The sequence below is a fragment of the Pezoporus occidentalis genome, unplaced genomic scaffold (genome assembly GCF_034315485.1).
Source record: "Pezoporus occidentalis ecotype Australia unplaced genomic scaffold, CSIRO_AGI_Poc_V1 ctg157, whole genome shotgun sequence".
In the NCBI taxonomy this organism is placed as follows: Eukaryota; Metazoa; Chordata; class Aves; order Psittaciformes; family Psittacidae; genus Pezoporus; species Pezoporus occidentalis.
The window spans coordinates 120,065-142,349 of record NW_026913393.1 but is presented as its reverse complement, the minus strand read 5'-3'; the positions used below and the strand labels follow the sequence as shown (position 1 = coordinate 142,349).

Genomic DNA, 22,285 nt, shown 5'->3' with positions numbered 1-22,285 from the left:
GCAGAACATCCTCCTGACAGCCCTGTGCATCCCATTATAATCACCATGTGTTCTATGAGCAGGGTTTCTGATGGACGTATGCACATTTTAAGTATTTTCTTCACAAGATGTGAAGTGCAAAATAAATCTCGGAAGCCAACCTTCAACACCTTACTGAAGCCTTATTAATGGCCAGCTAAACGTGACCTGAGAAACCTAGTGATAAAAGCCTTTCACCCTCAAGCACCCTAAAGACTTACACATTGCCCCAGAAACATGTTGAAACTTGAAGTTCTACAATAACTGCTTAATACAGAAGACTCATGTATGTGCATGGCAGAAATATATGGGCTGATTTTGAACGTCAGCTGCAGCATAACATCAGCTAAATAATGCAAGGGGTTTGTGTGAACTGAGACCAGGGGGAAAGTAGATCTTAGTTCAGTCAGAGAATACAGGTCTGTACATTTATCAACTACAGGTTCTCATAATGCTGAGCAAAAATGCAAAATATTAGCAGGAATGCTAAAAAAATTAGTCTTTTAATAATCATAAGGAACTGTTCCAGAGTTAGAATCATTCTGAAATATTTCATTTAGACAGAAAACCTTGTCCTGCTCCTGACCACAATTCTCTTATGAAAACCTAGTTTCCAATTTATTACCCACACTGCTCAGCAGAAGAGTGACAACTCTGTCATTACTAATATCCACAAAAGGAAGGCAAGGTTTGGATCTTGGCCAAGGAAAATCTGTCTGCTGAACTGCAGCAGTTCCCCTGATAACAGACTACTCCAAACCTCACAAAATGCTCCAAATGAGCGGGAAAAAGGGTGATGCTTGGCACAAAGGAAGAAAGACTATCCAGAGACTGATCTAGAAAGGCCAAACATGAAAGCACTTGCTTAACATATTAAATAAAAGCAGTGTGCAAGAGCTTGTCAGCCCAACATGCTATTTTGCATAAGCGAGCCCCTAATGATACTCCAACAAAGGAAGCTTGTTTACCATCAACTTCTTACATATATATTCATATCAGGAATGTTTTTATGTCCACAACAGTTACCTACATGTTGGCAAGAGCTTTCACATCAAGCCAGCCAAATCATACCTGAGTTAGAAATACCAGGGAGTCATCTTCCTCCCTACATCTATTCTGCCTTCCCAGCTCCACACCATGCCCATTCCTTCTATCTCACAGGACAGAAACAGAAGACGGAGAAGACCGTAACACAATATAGGAAACTCATGCAAGAAGAGATGTATTTCTGTGCCTTCGTCTCCAGCCTCTCATCTATCTAGTCCTTCCCTTGCATTCCATGGTGAAAGAGATACAGCTCTAAGTTTAAAATGCTTAGTTTTAGTAAACTCAAATATTTGTTGATGAAAGATGAGATTAATAAAATTGTATTGCATCTATGGTGCTGGTAACAGAATTTACATTTAGGCTCCCAGTACTGTTCCCAGTAAAACGATTAGAGAAATCTTCTTTTGGGTGCCAACATCAAAGGCTTTTAACTCTCCCATAAGGTTAACTTCTTAGAAGCTATGCCATCTGAAGATGGTTTCAGCAGCACACGTATGGTGTTACACTTCACATACTTCTCTGTGCTATTCCAACTGCTATAACTGGTCTAATGAAAAATACTGCCTCTTTCTACAAACCTGCCCTTCACAGACCATCAGAACTGTAACACCACTAACTTTAAAGCTGTTCTTCTAAGACTCGAAGACCTTCTCTTGTGCACGCCTTCAGGAACACCACCACATTACACTGCCATCAGCAAAGTATCCTTAGCACTGCAGACACCAGTAAAATGCCATTTCTTCCCACTTGCTCCAGCTTTCCACCCGCAGTAAGGGAGGTGCAGAACGACCAGGGTGAAGCTTTGTGTTGAGCCTCTCCTAACGTAGCTGTGCCCTCCCAGTCAGCAGCTGAGCATCAGCTCATCGCTTAGGTCTGAGCCATGTCCCTTACTCGTGACACAGCCATCAGCCAGACATGGACTGACAGAGGTTGGAAGCAGCTCGGCTCTGGACTTGCTACAAATTCAACATCCAAATAAAAATCAAATTACTGAGAAGCAAGAAAAAATTCACACTTTCCTATAAGGATAATAATTGAATTTCCATGTCATAAAGAAATTTATTTTTCAATAATGGAAATCCATTCTTTTCACCAGGATGTCTGTTCCTAGGTGCCACATTCTTTTCTTGTTAATAGTATTTTTCTTTCCCCAAAGTGAGTCACTGTGGAAAATGCCACTCACTTGAAAGAGAAAAATTGACAAACAAACCCAACTGTCATGAAAATGGATGTTCACTGCTCTATACTACAACCACTACATACCAATAACTTAAACTTCAATCAGAGGAGAAAAGCTCCAAATTACTCAACAATAGTAACTGGCTTCAGGACAAGGAAATAAAATTTAAATCTGCAACTGTTAAAATAGTTTCTACTAATACATTGCTAAGCACATGATCTATTTGGCTTTGCTCTGATTTGGCTGGGAAGTCTTTCGCAGAAAGACGGAAAATGTTTTTGATGGCTTGTTCAAAAGGAAAAATAGTCATTTATCAGGTTATGTAAAAATCTCATACTTGTGTTGGAAACTACAGTTTGGCAGAACACATTTAATTACCATTGGCTCTTCTAGAACATTAGGTAAAAAATAGCTATGCTATAATCGCATTAAGGGTTTGTCTTTGTTGGTTTAAGACAAAGATTTTAGTCAAAGGTCTCATTAAATCTTAGATCACTCTTTGCAAAGCTTAGTTCCTCCATGGGTCTACAAAAACAAGGAAGTAAGGCCATAATCCATAGAAATAAAAGAAAGATGGAAAGACTTTCAAGCTTTTTGATGCTCTAACGTAAAGAAGAACAAAAATTACTCATTAATTTGAGATTACTCAAACAAAAATTACTCATTAGAAACTGTGGAAATGAAATTATTTGTGAAGTCCACCCTCAAAATCAAACACTTGAGTCCATATATGCAATACAGTAAATATGTGCTCTTCAGTATGTACCTAACGAGGCTCAAGAGAAAACATATTATGAGCCACATCCAAATGGAGTGTGGCTCTAGCAAGCTCACGCTGCCTCAGCATTACAAAACTCATTACAGCCAAGATTTTCACGGCATGTCCACTTACCCTCCAAAATATTTTCGCCTTGTGCTACGCAAACTCAGTGTATTCTCTGCATAATGACCACAACTAGAAAAATGCACTACACAACAGAACTGAGAACAATGCTGCTGAGGAAAATAAAAATTACAGATTTATGATCCAAGTCAAGGCTGAAAGCTTCTGCACGCATCTTCAAAACTGCAAGTTTGAACTACAGATGTCCTCGTGCACACGAATATTTTCATTGCAGATTAATCAGATTCAAGTGTTCATCTGATTTTAAGTTTTGGCACCACTGAAAGCATTGCTTTTGTAATACACTTAACGTTTTGCTTCACTTCCCTTAGAGCCCCTGCAAAACCTACCACAGCTGTCATATCCTAACAGCACAGTGTTCCTTTGCACCATGTATATTCAACAGCTAGAGCAACATCTTTCTACTTGCATTAATGACTTAGTTAACAATGTAGTTAATTATCCACCTCCTCCTGGACAGGCATTGGCAAGACAGCCACCACTTTCTTCTGCAAGGAACATTCTTGTCTACTAAGTACCAGCATTAAATGAGAGTTCATCTGCAGGCTCCTTATGTAAACTACTCTTTATATCTAAACCTTGCAGTTGAGTAAACTGACATCACAGAATAAGGCTATATTCATACCAAATTCATATATTAGATCTGATCTGTTATGTAAATTAAAATGTCTACTGATAATTGGAAAAACATAAGTTCTGCTGTATCTGCAAGATGTATGCTTGGGAAGTTCTGCTGCATTAATTTAAGGATTTAATTTAAGGATTTAATGCAATTAACAGGTAAGCAAACTCACTGTTCCTCTTGTCCACCTAAGTGGCAGATGTTGCCTCCCTCATCTCCCAGCTACGTATAATTATGTCCTTCACTATGAAAATGTACTCTTAGTTTTTTATTTTTAAATTCCACTTGCTTTCCAAGGCAAAGAATGTTTTAATTTATTTTAAGCTTTGAAATATTTTGTCCCCTTCCCTAACAGGACCGTTGGTAAGGCAAATAAAACTGTTTCAAAACTGCTGCTCCTATCAGTATTGCATTCTATGCCCAGCATAACAAATATCATACAAATAAGCTTTTCTTCTTTCACCTTGGATATGTTAAAAACCTACCAGACTTCAGGAGTTATTTGAAGAAAGGGTTAAAATACAGATTTTCATTTCAGATGCACTGAAAATTAAAATCTATGGTCACTTATTCTGGGGAAGGAGCAGGAAGTTCACCCTGACCTGAAATGCAGCTCATTCTATTTCCAACCCTCGAGGGTTCCTGCCACTAATCAGACATCAGGTGGAAACCCATTCATAATAAGTGTCAATCTGTGCATCTGAAGCCAAACAAACTGTCCTTTATCCTGAAATACCGAGCCATTTTTGTCAGAAAATGTGCAGAACAGAACAACCTGAGCGGCTCACTGCAGGTGTTTCCAAAATTCTGAAGAATAAAGGCCTTATGGAGTTATGACTCACTTCAATATCCCATACTAGTATAAAGAACCCTACCCTTTCAGTCACATATTAATACTATATACCCATACCCACCACCCAGAAGAATGACCATCAAAAAGTTTAGCATCTGTTAATACTTTGTGAGAAGCACTGTGGCCTGCTGGAAGAAGGCACTGAACCTGAAGAATTTAATTCCCAGATTTTGGTCCATTTCCTAGACGGTGTGGCCAAGCCTCTTTTTCATTTGCAATATGTTCAAAAATGAAATGGAAATAAGGGTGTTTACAATCTTTTCACAGCATTTTCACCTTTCTTGACAAAATAAATTCTATGTAGGAGATGTACACTCTTGCTGACACTGGATTGGAAGGTGAAGAGATACGGATTTCTTACCATCCCCCTAGTTGAAAGTTACAGGACTTTAAGAAAAACTCAAGTATAACATGTTTTGTGTTTAGGGTATTTTTAAAAATAACTGATTACTGAAATTTTGTAACTATAAAAATTGTCTTTATATCAATTTCAATGTATGTAATTCTCTAGAGCTAAGAAGCGTTTGGAAAGCATGAAATGCCTCTTTTTCTCCTACATGAAATTCCTTTTCTTAGCCCTAGTTGTTGCAAGATATCAGGTTTTAAAACTTTTGTTGTTAAAATACATCAGCTTGATTCTTGGTTTCCTTTAACAAGCAATTTCCCCTGAAGAATTAAAGAAGAAAAATCATTTTTGAGCCAATAGGTTTTCTTTTTTTCTTTTATAATGGTTTATTTGAAGCTGCTCAGGTTTTGGAATATCAGGATAAATGTCAGGGAGATAAATCACCAGCACACCTCGTGAAACTTGGTGCAGCACTCTCGTAAACAAGCTGGAGCATATGGTTGTAATTATGATTTGTACGACCACAGAAATCAGAAGCTGTAGTCATGAACAACAGCCTCACTATGCTATCTATTGTACATACTCTTCATGGTCCCTAACCTAAATAGCTTACAAGATAGATATAGGAAAAGAGACGAGATGGGTTAGCACAGAGAGAGGCTCGGAGAAGAGGCAGCATTAGTCAGCACAGCAGCAGAGCTCACAGCACACCATGCGCCTAGACTGTGTCTGTTAGCATAGAAAAGAGCTTTACAGAAGACTTTAATAAATACAAGCCTTGTGAATGCTTAGTATGGAATTCTTTTTCAATGCCAGGCTGGACGGGGCTCGGAGCAACCTGCTCTAGTGGAAGGTGCCCCTGCCCATGGCAGGGGGTTGGAGCTGCAAATATGTAGTGTCTCACCAGACTTCAGAAGACTTGCTAAAACTATCAATCCCAAGACCCTAGAGTATAAATTTCTCTTTTGGGAAAGGATGCTTTGCTATCATTGCCATCAGCTGCTGTGACTGAGGGACACAGAGCAAAACCTATACTACCTGTCCAGCTAGTTCTAAATTGCTGTTGGTCAACTTATCAAAAAGAGGTTGGTGAAGCTTGTAAGACTGATCAAGAGTTTCTTAAAGGGTCATATTACAACTTTTCCAGTTTCAGATCCTTCTGGCTGAAAGTCCCAAGCGTTTGGTGGACCTGGGACCAACGCATGCTACCTAAAGCGCTGATGCTGTGTAACTGTTGTATGCTCTATCATCATTCAGAAGCACAAAGATAAATTAACTTTCAAGGAAAACAAAAAACCACAACACAGTGTATGTCAAAGGAAGTGTGCAAGACCTTGATGGTGAATACATTACTGGCCTTCAGAGATTTATGCCAGAGGCAATGTTTTTCTGTGCTACAGAATATAGAAGATGAGTTTTACCTCATGAAAAGAGAATGAAGACTCCCAAAGAGGGCATCTAGGCTCCCCTCTGGCAGTAGCTCAACCAAACTTCAGACCACCTCGTGTGGTCCTCACAGCACAGATTTCAGTCAGGATGAAGCTGCTCAGATCCCAACTTGCCAAGCAGCTTTTGCAGAGGGAGCCTGCCACAGCTACACTACTATTAATACTCAACCACTTAGCCTCAGAGAATGTGTCCTTGAACTACAAACACACGGTGTGCTCCAGTTTGGATGCATCTTTAGAGAAACTAAGAGAAAGGTTAAAGGTCTGTTCATTACCTAAACCTTCACATTCAGACAGGTCAAAGCACCACGATTACAAGATAAGAGGGTGACGCTGTTACAAACTGTAAGCAAGATGAAGAGACAAAACTGGGAAAGAAGTCTCAGATCTACACTTTCATTATGGTGAACATGAACAGGCAATTAAACATTGACTAAGCACCAGGGAGATAGACAAGGTTGTAGTAATGTAGCAGATCATACACCAGATCTGTGACACATCATGAAAAGGCTGTGGAAGGTAGAAACAACCAGCCTGAAATATTTGTTAGTAGAAAAAAAGCTTGATGGAATCATAAGAAATAATAGACACATCATTAGCAGCTTTTTGTGTCTCTCTACTTTGACATGTTTTAATCTAAACATTACTAATCAGACTCTGTAAGACTGAAGAAAAAGATATTAACACAAAACACCAAATATTCATAAACAATTTTCTTGTAAAGTTGAAGATAACCATACAAGTGTTCCTATAAACCAATGTATAGTATCGAAAAATAAAAGGAATAAGCTGCAATATATATAACTCACAGATGTACAAAAGAGGTCATCCAATGCCTTCAAGTGCACTAATGCTGAATGACATAATGAAGAGTGAAGTACATACTTACATGACACAAAGTCATTAATGGCCAGAGATGTTTGTCTGGTTCCAACCAAAGAGTACAGACATGAGAAAACAAGTCGTAATTGACCACTACACACTGAATTCTGCAATTTAGATGAATACCACGACAGTACATTTGTGGGCCAAATTAGTGATGATGGTTGCTTAGGTGATTAATGAAGATGAATCCAGCTACTGCCTTTTCATTAGTTTCTTACAGGTACAACATTGTACCCATTACATCCATAATCATCTAAACAGCACAAATTAAGTCAATTACATCTTACTGTTGCAGTAACTCCTAAGTACTACAAGTTGCATTAAAGTGTTTCGTTCTTTTTAACAGCAAAGTATAAACTGGATCAACAATTTCAAATGAAACCATCTGAAATGACTTATTTTTCAACAGCCTTGAGTAGCACAAACATTCTCCTTTCTTAGCATATCATCTGTTTGGCAGTTCCTCACTGTAACATTAATTTTATTGTACAAGATATAAAATGGCTAATTAAAAAAATCTTGCTTGCCCATAAAAAATTCTCTCAACTTGGTTAACTGTGGACCATGAATTGGCAAATGCTAAAGGTACTCAAAAAAAAAAAAAAGGAGGGGATTTAAAGCTAAAAAAAAACCCAAACCCCAAACCATTTTTTGAAGCTAAGCTATTTCAATGTAACTTGTGAACAAAGAAAACTGAATTTCTAATATATGAAGTCTCGTTTCTATCACCATGCATACTGATACAATTTATGCCTTCACATCAACAACATAGCACCAGACCTAGCAGCACAATTATCTTGCACACCTACAGAAAGACTGCAAAGACAAAGTTGACTCAGTACAGAAGAACAACCTTTATGAAGTTACAGAACTAAACTATCATTTCCCTCCCTCTTTCTGAACCCACAATTGCTTATTTAACTACTGAAGAACAACATAATTGGCAATGCAATTCTAATTGAGGTATGTAGGATGGAGAAACTTGCACACAGATAGCCTGCATACAGTCAAAGGCCGAACTAAGAAGGCATAACTGATGTAAGGATGCTGGATGCACAGTTTCTGGGTTAAGGAGGCTTATAAGAGGAAAAAAAACAAGATATGAAGGATGAGAAGCAGGAGAAGGTTAACTGTGGGAAAGGGTAAACTGCTGAATCACAAGGAAGGAAAGGGGGGGTGGATTTAAAGTACAATGCTCACAAGAGCGTGTTGATCTGCTGCTCCTGTACAAGTAACTATGGAACATGTGTAATGTAATACTTAGTAACGTATATGACATATCAAGTTAAATAATTTCAAACTGACAGATACACTTATTATTTTAGACCTTGGAATTTAATATGAAAAATAAATTATTTTTAAAACCAGGCTCCTAGCCCCTTTCATCCTAAATAGATTATATTTAGACTATTTCAGTAAACTTATTTTAAGCATTATGTGATATTTAAAAGTCTGAGCAACATAAAAGTGAGTTTTCAATTCTTCTGTTCTTTGAACTCTTCTTCTGTAAAGATTACAAAATACAAAAAAAAAAAAAAACAAAAAAACAAAACCAAACCCACAACACAGAAATCATGTCTAAGCGTTTCTTCATTGCTTTAAACTTGCTTCTGTTCCAAAAATACGACTCTCAGTTTGTGTTACCATCTTCTACTCTGTACAGCACTCTACCAACATACCAGATGCCATATAAAACAAAGGACTGCAAAGGGTTAATTCTGAGATATTACACATGGACATATATGCTATTTACTCTAGAAAACTTACGGAGTCCTTTATAGTCCAACATCATTTACAGGCAAATACTCAGATAAATTAAATCATTAACCAACTGTTTGGGCCCAAACAGAAGAAAATACTTCTATTTCCTAACAGGATGTGGTACTTATTTTCTCCCCTTTCCCAGGCAGGTCATTAGAAAAATCTCTAAGACAGGTTCTTTTACTTAAAGCTTTAAATGAAAATCTTCAGTTCGTTGGGAGAAGAGACAGTACTTCAGGTACTCGTGAGAGGATCAAGAAAATAAGCGTAGGAGTACACCAAGGGAGACATTAAGAGAATGGTTCCAGAGGAGTGAAGGGGTGGAAGCGTAGGAAGAGACAAGAACAGACGTAGGCTGAAACCTTCGGAGTTTGCACTTAGAAAAGCAAACCCAGTATGTAAGAAGTGCATGCAATATGAGAGGCACTAGACGAAGGCAGGGGTGATGGCAGTTTGGATGGACTCTACAAATCAAAGAAGGAGAGGAATGGGGGAAAACAAAGCTATTTTCCCTGTGGCTGTACTAAGGTAGAAGGACACTAAAGTGTAAATAGATTAGAACCAAGGTGAGTGGAGTATGAGAATATGCAGAGAGAACCACACTTCGACCACGAGCAAAATTACAAACCACCTTCTGAAACTGCTTCACAAAAACATTTGAATAGCAATTTTCCCTAGCAATTGGAGAATGTACCTGTTGGGACTCTGGAATAAAAATGTTGTAGGGAACCATTTAATTAACCTCCTCTCTGTTTCATAGAATCATAGAATAGCTAGGGTTGGAAAGGACCTTAAGATCATCCAGTTCCAACCCCCCTGCTGTGGGCAGGGACACCTTACGCTAAACCAGGCAACACAAGGCTCTGTCCAACCTGGCCTTGAACACCACCAGGGATGGAGCATTCACAACTTCCCGGGGCAACCCATTCCAGTGCCTCACCACCCTTACTGTAAAGAACTTCCTCCTTATATCCAATCTAAACTTCCCCTGTTTTAACCCGTTACCCCCTGTCCTATCACTACAGTCCCTAATGAAGAGTCCCTCTCCAGCATCCCTATAGGCCCCCTTCAGATACTGGAAGGCTGCTATGAGGTCTCCACGCAGCTTCTCTTCTCCAGGCTGAACAGCCCCAACTTTCTCAGCCTGTCTTCATACAGGAGGTGCTCCAGCCCCTGATCATCCTCAGGGCCTCCTCTGCACTTGTTCCAACAGTTCCTTGTCCTTTTTATGGACACCAGAACTGCACACAATGCTCCAAGTGAGGTCTCAGAAGAGCAGAGTAGAGGGGCAGGATCACCTCCTTCCACCTGCTGGTCACGCTCCTTTTGATGCAGCCCAGGATACGGTTGCTTTCTGGGCTGTGAGCACACACTGAAACGGGCTCATGTTCATTTTCTCATCAACCAACACCCCCAAGTCCTTCTCCTTGGGCTGCTCTGAATCTCTTCTTTGCCCAACCTGTAGCTGTGCCTGGGATTGCTCTGACCCAGGTGCAGGACCTTGCACTTGGCATGGTTAAACTTCATGAGGTTGGCATCAGCCCACCTCACAAGCGTGTCAAGGTCCCTCTGGATGGCATTCCTTCCCTCCAGGGTATCAACCGAACCACACAGCTCGGTGTCATCGGCAAACTTGCTGAGGGCGCACTCAATCCCACTGTCCATGTCAGCGACGAAGATGTTGAACAAGCCCAGTCCCAACCCCGATCCCTGAGGGACACCACTCGTTACTGGTCTCCAGCTGGACATGGAGCCATTGACCACAACTCAATGTTTCAATAAACTGCAAACCAAGCAACTGCTTTCTGAAGCATTTACACTGCAGGCACAATGCAGGCCACAGTGGCCTACTCTTGAGCGCGTAAAGTGGAAATCAGAGAGAAGACGCATGTTCCAGCAGCACACTGAGCTGTGTGTAACCTCATCTTACACAGAAGCAGGGATGTATCTGGACTACACTGTGCCAACTCACAGACACATGCTCTTTTACTGCCTCCATGAGGAGATCCACATGCACTGACACAGACTGTGAAACTTTCTGGCAGATCACTCTCAGCCTGAACTTTAATATCCCCTAGGGATGCTGCTAGTGAATGGATTTCACAAAAAAACAAAATAAATAGCATCAGTTTTAACAGCAACTGACTTGAAAAGTGTTACTTAGTTTATCACAGAAAAAAGAATGTAACATAAACCTCTACTGTTAGCAATATACTGTTTTTTTCATTCTTCTTATATGGAAAATGAAAAACCTTTAGGAAGAATTCTTCTATGTAATACACACACCGATAAAGCACATCTGGTATGGGGAAGAGAGCAACCACCAATCAAAACATGGTGTAACAAACATGAGAACCCCATTTTCTTAGCAAAACTGGCATCAAGTCTTTCATGTTCTTCTGGCGATATCGGTCTATAACAAACAGGCCACCCACAAAAGGTCAGAATCTAGTCATACTATTCAGGAAAAAACATTACTCAACCTACCGGGAAAGGCACACACTACAATATGTTACAAATATTCCTGTCTAGGTCACTCCCTTACATCACACAATCCATAAGACTGGACGGCACCTCTTAAGACCACCTAGTCCAACCTTCTGCTCAAGCAGAGCCACAGAGCAGGTCACCATGGCCACTGAGTAATTACAAAATACGCACATAAAAGTATTTCTTACAATATTTTAAGCAACTTGAAGGATGTGATTTATCAAATGGGGCACCACGTGTTTGTTCAGGGCTTTTTTTTAATATCTCAATAAAAGAAGAATAGGGTCTACGTGCTACTTCTATCACATGCTGTCCTGCAGATACAATTGCTTCAGGTTCTAACACATGTCAAGCTAAAATATATATGATTATGATCTGGGCACCTTTTCTATACTGAGCATGCACACTGATATAACTGAAATGCTGGAAAAGAAACTGGCTACAGGTGATCTTGTAAGAGATGTCACATAGAAGATGCTACTTCACAAGGTCTGAAGTATGATTTATAGAAAATAAGACTCACTTGCCACCCCAGATGCAATTCCGTAAAGCAGTCCTCCTCCATCACTTTGCTGCTGAAAGACATGGGTCCCCGGAGGAGGGCTTCTTTCTTGTCTAATGAAATTATATAGCAAAGTTTTCACAAGTCTGCTAGTATATGGGAGACTGAAAAGAAAAAGAAAACAGCTTTAGGTGACTCACAACTTGCAAAATTTGGCACAACAAAGCTCAGGCAGGGTGCAAAGGCTGGTGTTTGCCATTAAAAACAGACAGTAGCTCTCCCAGTGCTAAGCAGACTGGAAAGGAAAAGAATGCCAAGGCCTTGCCCATGCAAAGCTGCACCAGCTTGAGAAGGGCTCTGCAGGGGCACCTTTAACAGCAATATTTTTTGTTTTCTTTTTTTCAATAGTACTTTTAAATCAATCAGTTTGTGGAACAATTGTATTCTTTTACCTCAAAACACGACTGTAAAAATATTTGGGCAAGGGAGAGAAACATTATATTGGTTTAGGTTTTGCTCTGCTTTGGTTACATAGAACAGGTAAGAAGAGCATTTTCCTATCCCAGTATTTGTGGTTTTTTGTGAAGCTGCGGTCCATTTGCAAAGACCAAGACCACATCTGACCTCGTATCGGTGATTTTGACAAATGCATGTAAAAATTGTTTGATTTAAACAAAATGTTACACTATTTCCAAAACAGAGAAGGATTTCTACAGAAGCAAACAGTTGGTTCCTATTCACATACAATTAAGAGGTGAACAGACAGTCATGATGATATAATTGTAATGATGCGCAATGATGAATGCCAATCCCCTCTAACTAGTAGCCCTCCAACTCTTGGCATTGCCTTAGTTTCCCTGACATCAAATTCCCAGCCCTCTCTCCAGATGCCAAGTACCTGCTACTCCCAACCCAGACCCCTTAGACCATATTCTCCCAAATATTCCACTTTTTGCTCCAAACTGTCAATTCCATCAGCTGAAGATTGAACTCCATGCATACTGAGGCTCTACCTCTACCCTGCTGCTACTTCAGGCTGAACTCTGCCCACAGACTCAAAGCTGACCCTTCCTCCTTTCCCTACACATCACCCATAGCAGTTCTCCTCTCTTACATCTAGGAGATATTCCAGAACACGAGACAATAGATATAGTTACTAAAAATCTGCCCTTGTGGTATTTAAAGTTGAAAGAGGATGATGCATGCAAGCATCATGACAAAGCATTTAAACAGAACAACTGACTCACCAGAACAAGTGGTATTACTCACATAACCAAGTTTACTACCTGCCAAGTATTTGCACTATCGTAGCGCACATATTTGCTATCTTTTTGAGGGGCTATGTATTTGTACCACAGAAAGGCCCATTAGCAATTCTGACGTTCTCTGGACTGCAGTGCTAGAGGAAAACATCCATACTGGATCAAAAAAAATCCATCCTGAAAAGTAAAAGCTGTTTTAAGTTAATGAAATAACCCTCAAAAAATTAAAATGGCTTCCAAAGGAGTTTTACCGAAGTCTGGGCTCTGAGATGTAGCTCTGGAACCTTCCACCAACCTTTACAAATGTTTGCTTCTGTGTTCTGTTTTGTGTTCCATTTTCTTTTGTGCTCCGCTTTCTTTTGTGTTCTGTTTTCTTTTGTGTTCTGTTCTCTTTAGAGCAGAACAAGTTTTCTATCAAACTGTATTCAACTGTATTTGTTTTCAGGTACAAACTGTCTAAAAGCAATCAGAAACATTTGCTTTGCCCTCAGGAACCACCCCAGAACACGACGTACCATCGGCCATGCATCAGGTATTTGTGAATGATGCTCTCCCGCAGAATTTCTTTGCGGAATAACTGGCAGGAGAGGAAGACGATGAGAGTTGTCACAGCTTCCAAAGAAATGCTGTATGTAATATCTCTGCAGGAAAAAAAAAAAAGGGAAATTTATACAGGTTAATCTACTGGGTTTGTTTACAAACTGACTTCCAAGAACACTTGGAAGCTTCACCTGAGGTTATACTGTGTAGCACAGCCAGTTTCAACTGGGAACACATAAACACCACATTCAAAAAACCCAGAATCACTGCAGACCAACAATGGGTTGTTTTTCTTAGATATAAGCACCTCTTTATTCATATGCCAAGACAATGTGAAAACACTGAGGTATTGCCCAGAACATTCCAGATGCAATTTTCAGACCACACTTCATCCTAAAAATTAAAAAAAAAAAAATGTATCTCGAAAGTGTGTCCTTTGTCCTCCTAAATAAAATTGTCACAAAACCATCCTGCTAAGCCAGGGAAACATCCAGCTAGCCAAACACAGATCCATCTGCCAGGAAAACTGGATCCCTAAGAAAGAAATGCAATACACAAATGCTAGTTTCAGAAATGCTCAGGATACCAAGATAGTACGTACAGCCATTCAGTTTTAAATGGTATTTTTGAGGTAACAGTGAACTATAGTTTTAAGATATTTCAGGTAATTCTAAAGAATGTGCTGTGATGCTTAAATACAGATGCCTATTAGTTTAGCAAAGCTCATTAAGTTAACTGGGAAAGCCTGTGCAGCAAAACGGATGGCAGAGATTTGGGATATCTTACAATTTCTGTTCCCACCTCTGCCTACAGTGATTTTGTTTTTTGTTTTTAAAACGGGAGAAAAACGGCCTTTGCCTCCTTAACCAGTAATAAACTGCAGAAAGAAACCTTTCAAAACACTTTGATGTAACTTTGACATGAACTGGTATTACTCTTCCTTTCAAAGACTGTTTTCACCTCCTCTAAAAGTAAGGAGGTACTTCACCTGGTGCAACAGTATCATCCAGTAATCCATTAGAAAGGTTGTTATTAAGTACTTCTAATGCTTTCCCCACGGTTTAAATTTACACACTACGATTCACAGTCCAATATCATGAAGTTACAACATGTGCCCAGCTTCACTTATTAAGGTTTTTTTGACCCTGGGACCTACTAGAAATTCAAAATCTATTTATAATTCTCAAATGAAAATATTTTATAGTGTCTCTATTTAAAATAAAATTTAAAAAAAAGTCAGCATCAGAGTGTGTTTAAGCAGCGATGCCAAGATTTTTCTTTCTTACAATGTCACGTTCCAAAAATTTCATTCTTAAAAGTTAAAACAAGTATAAACATAAAACTAAGTGCTCTTTCAAATAAGGATGACTTGAGAACTACAGTGCAATCTCTCTTGAAGCATAATAAATTAACCACAGAAAAGACTGGCTGGAGTAAAACTCTTCATTAATCTCAGATCAGCACTGGTGTGGTCCTTACCAAAATGAACTGGATTTCATTTAAAAGAAATCAGTCTCACTTTCAGCACACTCAGATACTTTAACACCCTCAAAGTGTATTGCTAGAAATCATAGAATCATAGAACAGTTAGGGTCGGAAAGGACCTTAAGATCATCCAGTTCCAACCCCCCTGCTGTGGGCAGGGACACCTCACACTAAACCATGTCACCCAAGGCTCTGTCCAGCCTGGCCCTGCACACCACCAGGGATGGAGCATTCACAACTTCCCGGGGCAACCCATTCCAGTGCCTCACCACCCTTACAGTAAAGAACTTCCTCCTTATATCCAATCTAAACTTCCCCTCATTTAAGTTTGAACCCATTACCCCTTGTCCTATCACTACAGTCCCTAATGAAGAGTCCCTCCCCAGCACCCTTGTAGCCCCCTTCAGATACTGGAAGGCTGCTCTGAGGTCTCCACGCAGCTTCTCTTTTCCAGGCTGAACAGCCCCAACTTCCTCAGCCTGTCTTCATACAGGAGGTGCTCCAGTCCCCTGATCATCCTTGTGGCCTCCTCTGGACTTGTTCCAACAGTTCCATGTCCTTTTTATGGTGAGGACACCAGAACTGCACAGAGTGCTCCAAGTGAGGTCTCACAACAGCAGAGTAGCTGGTCACACTCCTTTTGATACAGCATTTGCCAACCATACCCTGGGCTGCAAGTAATGTGCATTACTGTAAAGCATGAGAAGAAGAGTCTCATGCATCACAGATAAACTAAGCTCTAAGCCAGAGTTCTGAGCAAAGAGACTATTAGCTATTTGCTCAAAGCAATAGCAAACTGGAATCACAATTTCCTGGACTGCAAACCCACGCTACCTCTGATAGAAAAATGTTTTTGAAAGAGAAGGTTATGCAAACTCACTGTTTTTATCTTCTTCCACATGACTCAAGTATTTTAATCTGTGACACTTCTAGTTACAGGTCAGGAAGAGACATACTGCTTGAATAACATTCTTCCTTAAATCATGAAGTACATTTTAATTACTTTTAGGTTTTGTCAGTTACCTGACTTTTTGCCCACTACTGAGGAAGTTAGTAAATGCTGATAATTAGATCAGGCCAGAGGTTACACTGTGATGTGGTTCCACTACAAATCCATCTGAGCCAGAAGCAAGGCTGAGCTAGGAACAGCTCTCACTCCCTCTGCAAACCAGTGATGCTTTGCAACCCTCTACCCACCTTCCTCCCAGGCAAAGCAAGGAAGACCTATAAATACTGATTATTAGAGGTTAAGCCAGAAGAAAAAAAAATTAAGAAATATTCCTCTATCAAAATAGGATGTTTTTCTATCGATTTTTTTCTATCAAAACAGAACCATTTTCTTTCAAAACTAAAATAATAGGTTGAAAATTATTTTTAGATATGGAAAACAAAAAATAAAAATCAGAAGGTTCTAATTACCAAGGTTGAGAACAGGAGAATAATGCCTCCAACCTTGAGCTGATTAATGAAAAAGCTAACTTCATGACACAGTACAACACGCACTGGGTCACTCTGCTCAGAGGAAACAAATTCTAAAGTCTACTGTGCTTTCCGTCCATTTCAATCACTCGTGCATTTATTGTTTTTGTCAAACCATACAAGCACAATAGCAAGTCTGAGGAGACATTAAAAAACTCATTTCTATTCTTATATGATTCCATGCAAAGAAATAATCAAAGAGGTTATTGCAACGTCAGAACATTTTTTTTTGGGGGGGGGGGGGGGGGGGTGAGGGAGAGAAGGGAATCTGCTTTCAATACTCTTATGTAAGTCTAAGAGAAACAAAAATAGAAAGCAAGCTAAATTCATGCAGTTCAGTTACTGATTTGTTCTCAAGTTTTTTCTATCCAAAACCCAGTTAGGGCACATTTAACTTCAGAAACATTCCACTCAACCTGTAGAATCTGTTCAAATTAAATCTGCTCTGACATAAACACAAACACAGGCCTGATACTTGGGGTAACCCCTCAGCTACAGTCACCCTTAATTTATCAGCACAAGTATAAAGCTTCAGAGAAAAGTTATTTTCTCCACTGAGGGTCAAATGTACAGTTTTCTGAAACAAGCATCTCTGAAGGGTGACAAGAACTACCAGGAACCTCTTCTAACTTCAAAGAAAATACTGTTTATTTATACTGAGAGACTATAGGATGGGGGGGGGGGTCTGGTTCTGAATTTTACTTTTTTTATTCAAAGCTATCAGTCACATAGAATGACTTTACATGGAATTTATGCTGATGCCCAACTTCCTCTGAAAACTGTTTGCTTGCAGATAAGGAGGAAACTAGAAATAATGAACTCATGTATCAATTACATGTCAGAATTATTTAGATATTTATTTCAGAAAAGCAGAACTGCATGATGTTTTGAGTTTCTGTGGGTTTTCCTTTTCCTTCCCAAGTGTCTTATAAAAAAATTCCACAGAACTCAGACAAAGTAAATTGAGTGCACCAAGGCATACAAAGGTCTTTTTTTGACTTTTCTCCTGAATTCTCTCTCTCAGAGATCTCAACAGTTATTCTCACTAAACCTTTTTCCTCTTTTTTTCTCTCTCCCTCCCACTGGAGCATATTTTTCCCATATTAGGCAGACAAGATAACAGATATTATTCTTTCGTCCATCTTCAGATATACTTCTTTCATGAGGGAACAATCTGGCATAGGGTGAACTCTAAAGCTGGTTTCTCTCCAGCATTTGGGGTCTTTCCTTACTACAAGTAGTTGTCCTCCTTGGTATCACATTTTTTACACAGTAACACAAAGCAAGCACCTCTTCCTCAAGCAGATGGAATAGGTCCAGGTTCTTCCCTGTGACACCCACATTAAAACTGATTTCTGGCAACAAACCCTATACATATATATATTTATATGCATATATATGTGTATATATCTATACACGCACACACATTTCATCTCAAAAGCAAAGACCTGTCACATGTATCTATGATTATCTTAAATTACGAATTCTTCAGAGAGTGATGACTTTGAGCTACGAAGTGCAAGATTTCTAGATGCTAGCATAATATGAATGTGTGCATCTATTTAATGAACACTTTAATATCTGTATTTCAATGAGAAACAGTCATAGGTCACTGGATTCCTTCCAAAAGCAGCGAATGCTTTTAAATTTAACAATCATGTAATCTGTATTATACTTGTTGTGAACTAAGTTGAGCTAAGTGAATTCCTTTAACTGAAGTAACTAGCACAAGAAGTGGCTAAGCATGGGAAGGTGAAGTTGCTGCAGCCTTAGGCCATAGGCAACTAACTCCCACTTAGATAAAGCTGAATTTAATTTACAACCTGCGCTTAGTTATGCAAACAAACACCTTGAGACCAGTGCAAATTGGAAGATAAAGGCACTGCATCCAGTCAGCAAGGAGCAAGAAACAAGAGAGAGATAAGAAGGAATTTACAGCTGGCCTCAAGATAAGGAAAGAACCCAATAAGGCATGAGGAGACCCCAAACCAAAATTCACCACCGGACCAAGAGGCATGTGCAAGGCACATGAACAGTGTGTGATGGTTGGGTGAATGGAATGTAAGGGTATATGAAACACCAGGAATTCCTTTGTTCTGGGTCCCTCCCTGGCGGCACCAGCTTGAGCTACTCCTACTCCTGTGCCACTCAATTGCTAATTTATTTTCTAGGAATTGATGTCTAAGACTCTGCTGTGGGAAACCCAGGGCCAAGAATTTTATTTAACAATAGTGATCTTTAGACAATGACTCATTAAAATCAAATGACAAAAAAAATCTCGTAATTCAGCAACACCTTCCATCTTAATCCCTTTAGTCAGGTAGGCGGCAGAGATCCTAAGGTCCTCTGAGACCCCAAGGGCCCTTGGGTACTGCTCTAAAGCAGCACTGAATTTAGACATGAATGTAGTAGTGCTTTAGAAGAAACTGGTAGAGTAATTCTTCTACAATACACACTGGAAAGGGTATTACTTCTCTTCTGGTCAGGAAGTTCTTCCATTAAGAACATATATTTTTACTGATTTACTTTATTTATTAGTTGTGGTGGCAGACCTGTAAATTTCATCAGAGCTATCGACCTTCGGGCATTTGGGGCTGGAGAACTACATCAGACCATCTACATGCATCGCACACTCTTACAGGGAGCCTTTTTGAACTGGACCAAGATTTCACCTTGCCCTTTTACAGACACTTATGTATCACAATGCTGATACTGCACTCTAAGAGCTCCAAATGTCTGAAAAAGAGGTCTGTGGTCAAAACAGTAATAATTAAGAAAAATAAAATACTTTGTGGTAGAAATAGGAAAAGAGCACGTACAAGCGGTCAGTTAAGAAACCTGGCTGAGCAGTATCTCCTTTAAGCATCTTTAACAAGGCAAAGTTGGCCCTGCATTTGGGCCACAACAGCCCCATGCAATACTCCAGGCTTGGGGAAGAGTGTCTGGAAACTGCTCATGGGAAAGGACCTGTGGGTGCTGATTGACAGGGCTGAACATGAGCAGCTTGTGTCTAGGTGACCAAGAAGCCACCAGCATCCTGGCCTGTATCAGCATCAGTGTGGCAGCGGGGACAGGGCAGAGATTGTGCCGCTGCACTGAGCACTGGTGAGGCTGCACCTCGAATCCTGTGCTCAGCTCTGGGCCCCTCACTACAAGAGGGACATTGAGGTGCTGGAACAGGGCCAGAGAAGGGCAACGGAGCTGGAGCAGGGCCTGGAGCACAAGTGTGATGGGGAACGGCTGAGGGACCTGGGGGGTTCAGTCTGGAGAAGGCTCAGGGGGGACCTGATGGCTCCCTACAAGTGCCTGCCAGGAGGATGGAGCCAGGAGGGGCTGGGCTCTGCTCCCAAGGAACAAGGGATGGGACAAGAGGAAACGGCCTCAAGCTGCACCAGGGCAGGTTTAGATGGAGCTGAGGAACAATTCCTTCCCCAGAGGGTGCTCAGGCATTGGAACAGGCTGCCCAGGGCAGGGCTGCAGGCACCATCCCTACAAGTGCTCACACACCGTGGAGACGAGGCCTCAGTGCCATGGGTTAGGGGTGGCCTTGGCAGTGCTGGGTAATGGTTGGACTGGATGAGCTTAAAGGGCTTTTCCAACTGAGCTGATTCTGTGATTCCAGTTGCACTGGCTTGAACACCCGCCATTACTTACATGCACTCACAGACAAGCGCTCACACTAAATGGTACTACACAGCAAACAGCCGCCACACCACAACACACCACTCAGTTTTGAAGTAGATTTCTTCTGATCTACAAAGAAAACTGTGGAGTCAAAAGCAGACCAAAACATGGAGATCATAATAGCAAGGTCATTTGTTAATTGTATCCTATGGGAAAATACAAAAACCCCTAAAATATGCTTGTGCTCTGCTGCAGACTCAAGTAAGAACAATAGGAGCAGTCTGCAGGAGTCTGATGCTACCTGCAGCTTATATATCTAAGTTGGTAAGGGAAGAGGTATAACTACTGTTTCCAAATGATGCAGTCATCCCATGCCAGAACAAGAACTATGGTCCTGATAAAACCTCAGCTTCCCAGTATCCTGGCATCTGCTTTTCCCATTCAGAACAATGTGGATGACCTTCTATCAGCATCGCCCTCCAAGAACTTTAACAATCTACCTATCTGTCAACATCCTGCTGCTGCTGGCTTCTCTCCAGCCCCAAGCACCACTCACAACTGCATCGATGCTCACCCCATCATCCAGCTTTGTTCCCTGCCTACGAGAAAAAGTCTGTGAAAGAGGAACCAAGACGAAGAGTAGAGGCAATATACAGGAAAACCTCAGCTAAGGAACTCCAGTTACAACTCTGAAGTGTTGTAAACACTTTAATTACTCAATGAAACACAGCTATTTCTATATCTTAGCACACAGAGGCTGAGAGCTCATAAATGACTTCACACCTACACAGCAAACAGCCTCAACAGTCAGGAACAAAACTCTGAATTTCACCTCACACCACCAGAGCAAGCCCCCTCCCTGTTTAAATATTTTCCTGAACTTTCACCCAGCCAGCGCTGTCTACTCCAAGTATTAAAAGGTTAAAAGGTAACTAATTTTCTAATTTAGGAGAGTTGCCAAAACGGCTGATTCATACAAAAACTCTCAAATCATACAGGAACCAGGTTTCATTTCCCTGCTTCCTGAGGGCCCACCAGAAAGGTGAAAGAGGAGTCACCACAGCGAATAGGATCAGTTTTGAAAAACTGAAAAGCAAGTAGAGTACCTGGTTATCAGTGTCAGGATAAAGTACAACAACTCAAAGTGAACATAATCTTTTCTCTTGGAAGCACTCCTAATTTTACACCCACTGATGGCACATACGCACCACGGCAGCTGATAATGCACTGTGCTCATTATAGCCGACTCCAAACATTTGGGGAGATGTCCCAAAGGGGCATTCAAGAAACACCAACTGGAAGCTGAGAGCATCTCTGACATTTCCTAATGCATCTCCCTCGCAGTGGGTATTCTTAACTGAGAGACAGAATGACAGTGGGAAAATAAAAAAGGTCAAAATACTCCAAAAGGAGGATCTGAAGGATGAAAACGACAGATGGACTCAAGACCATTTATTCCCAGACCTGTTCCTAAGCCATCTGAGACTACACGGCTGCGTGCATTTTCACCTAACCAGCATTCCTCCCTCTACAGATTTAGAACTCCTCGACTCTTTCTAATATCTATGTTCTTTTATATGTACCTTTCGTATCAACAAGTCTTGTCTGCAATAGCCACTAAAACTAAATGGAAGACCTCACTTCCGTGAACAACAGAACACAAGAGAGTAGTCCAAAATGGACAGCTCCAGTGATTCGGCTTGTGTACCTTTCAACCCCCAAGGAAAAGACAGCTACAGAGAAGATGGACATGGAGAATTCATACAGGGGAGACACGGAGATGCTGCGAGGGCTGGAGCAGCTCTGCTCTGGAGCCAGGCTGAGAGAGCCGGGCTGGGT

General features: G+C 40.6%; 1 protein-coding gene across 11 annotated transcripts in view; it reads right to left on the bottom strand.

Moving 5' to 3' along the window:
- Nucleotides 1–22,285, bottom strand: part of DYM (dymeclin) — a 226,070-nt gene that overhangs the window by 163,233 nt on the left and 40,552 nt on the right. For all 11 annotated transcript variants that reach the window (XM_062611731.1, XM_062611742.1, XM_062611737.1 and 8 more), the window contains 2 exons: nt 13,834–13,959; nt 12,078–12,220 (listed from right to left, as the gene is read on the bottom strand). In XM_062611731.1, coding sequence (XP_062467715.1) covers nt 12,078–12,220; nt 13,834–13,959 — 269 coding nt within the window. The remainder of the gene's footprint in view (nt 1–12,077; nt 12,221–13,833; nt 13,960–22,285) is intronic.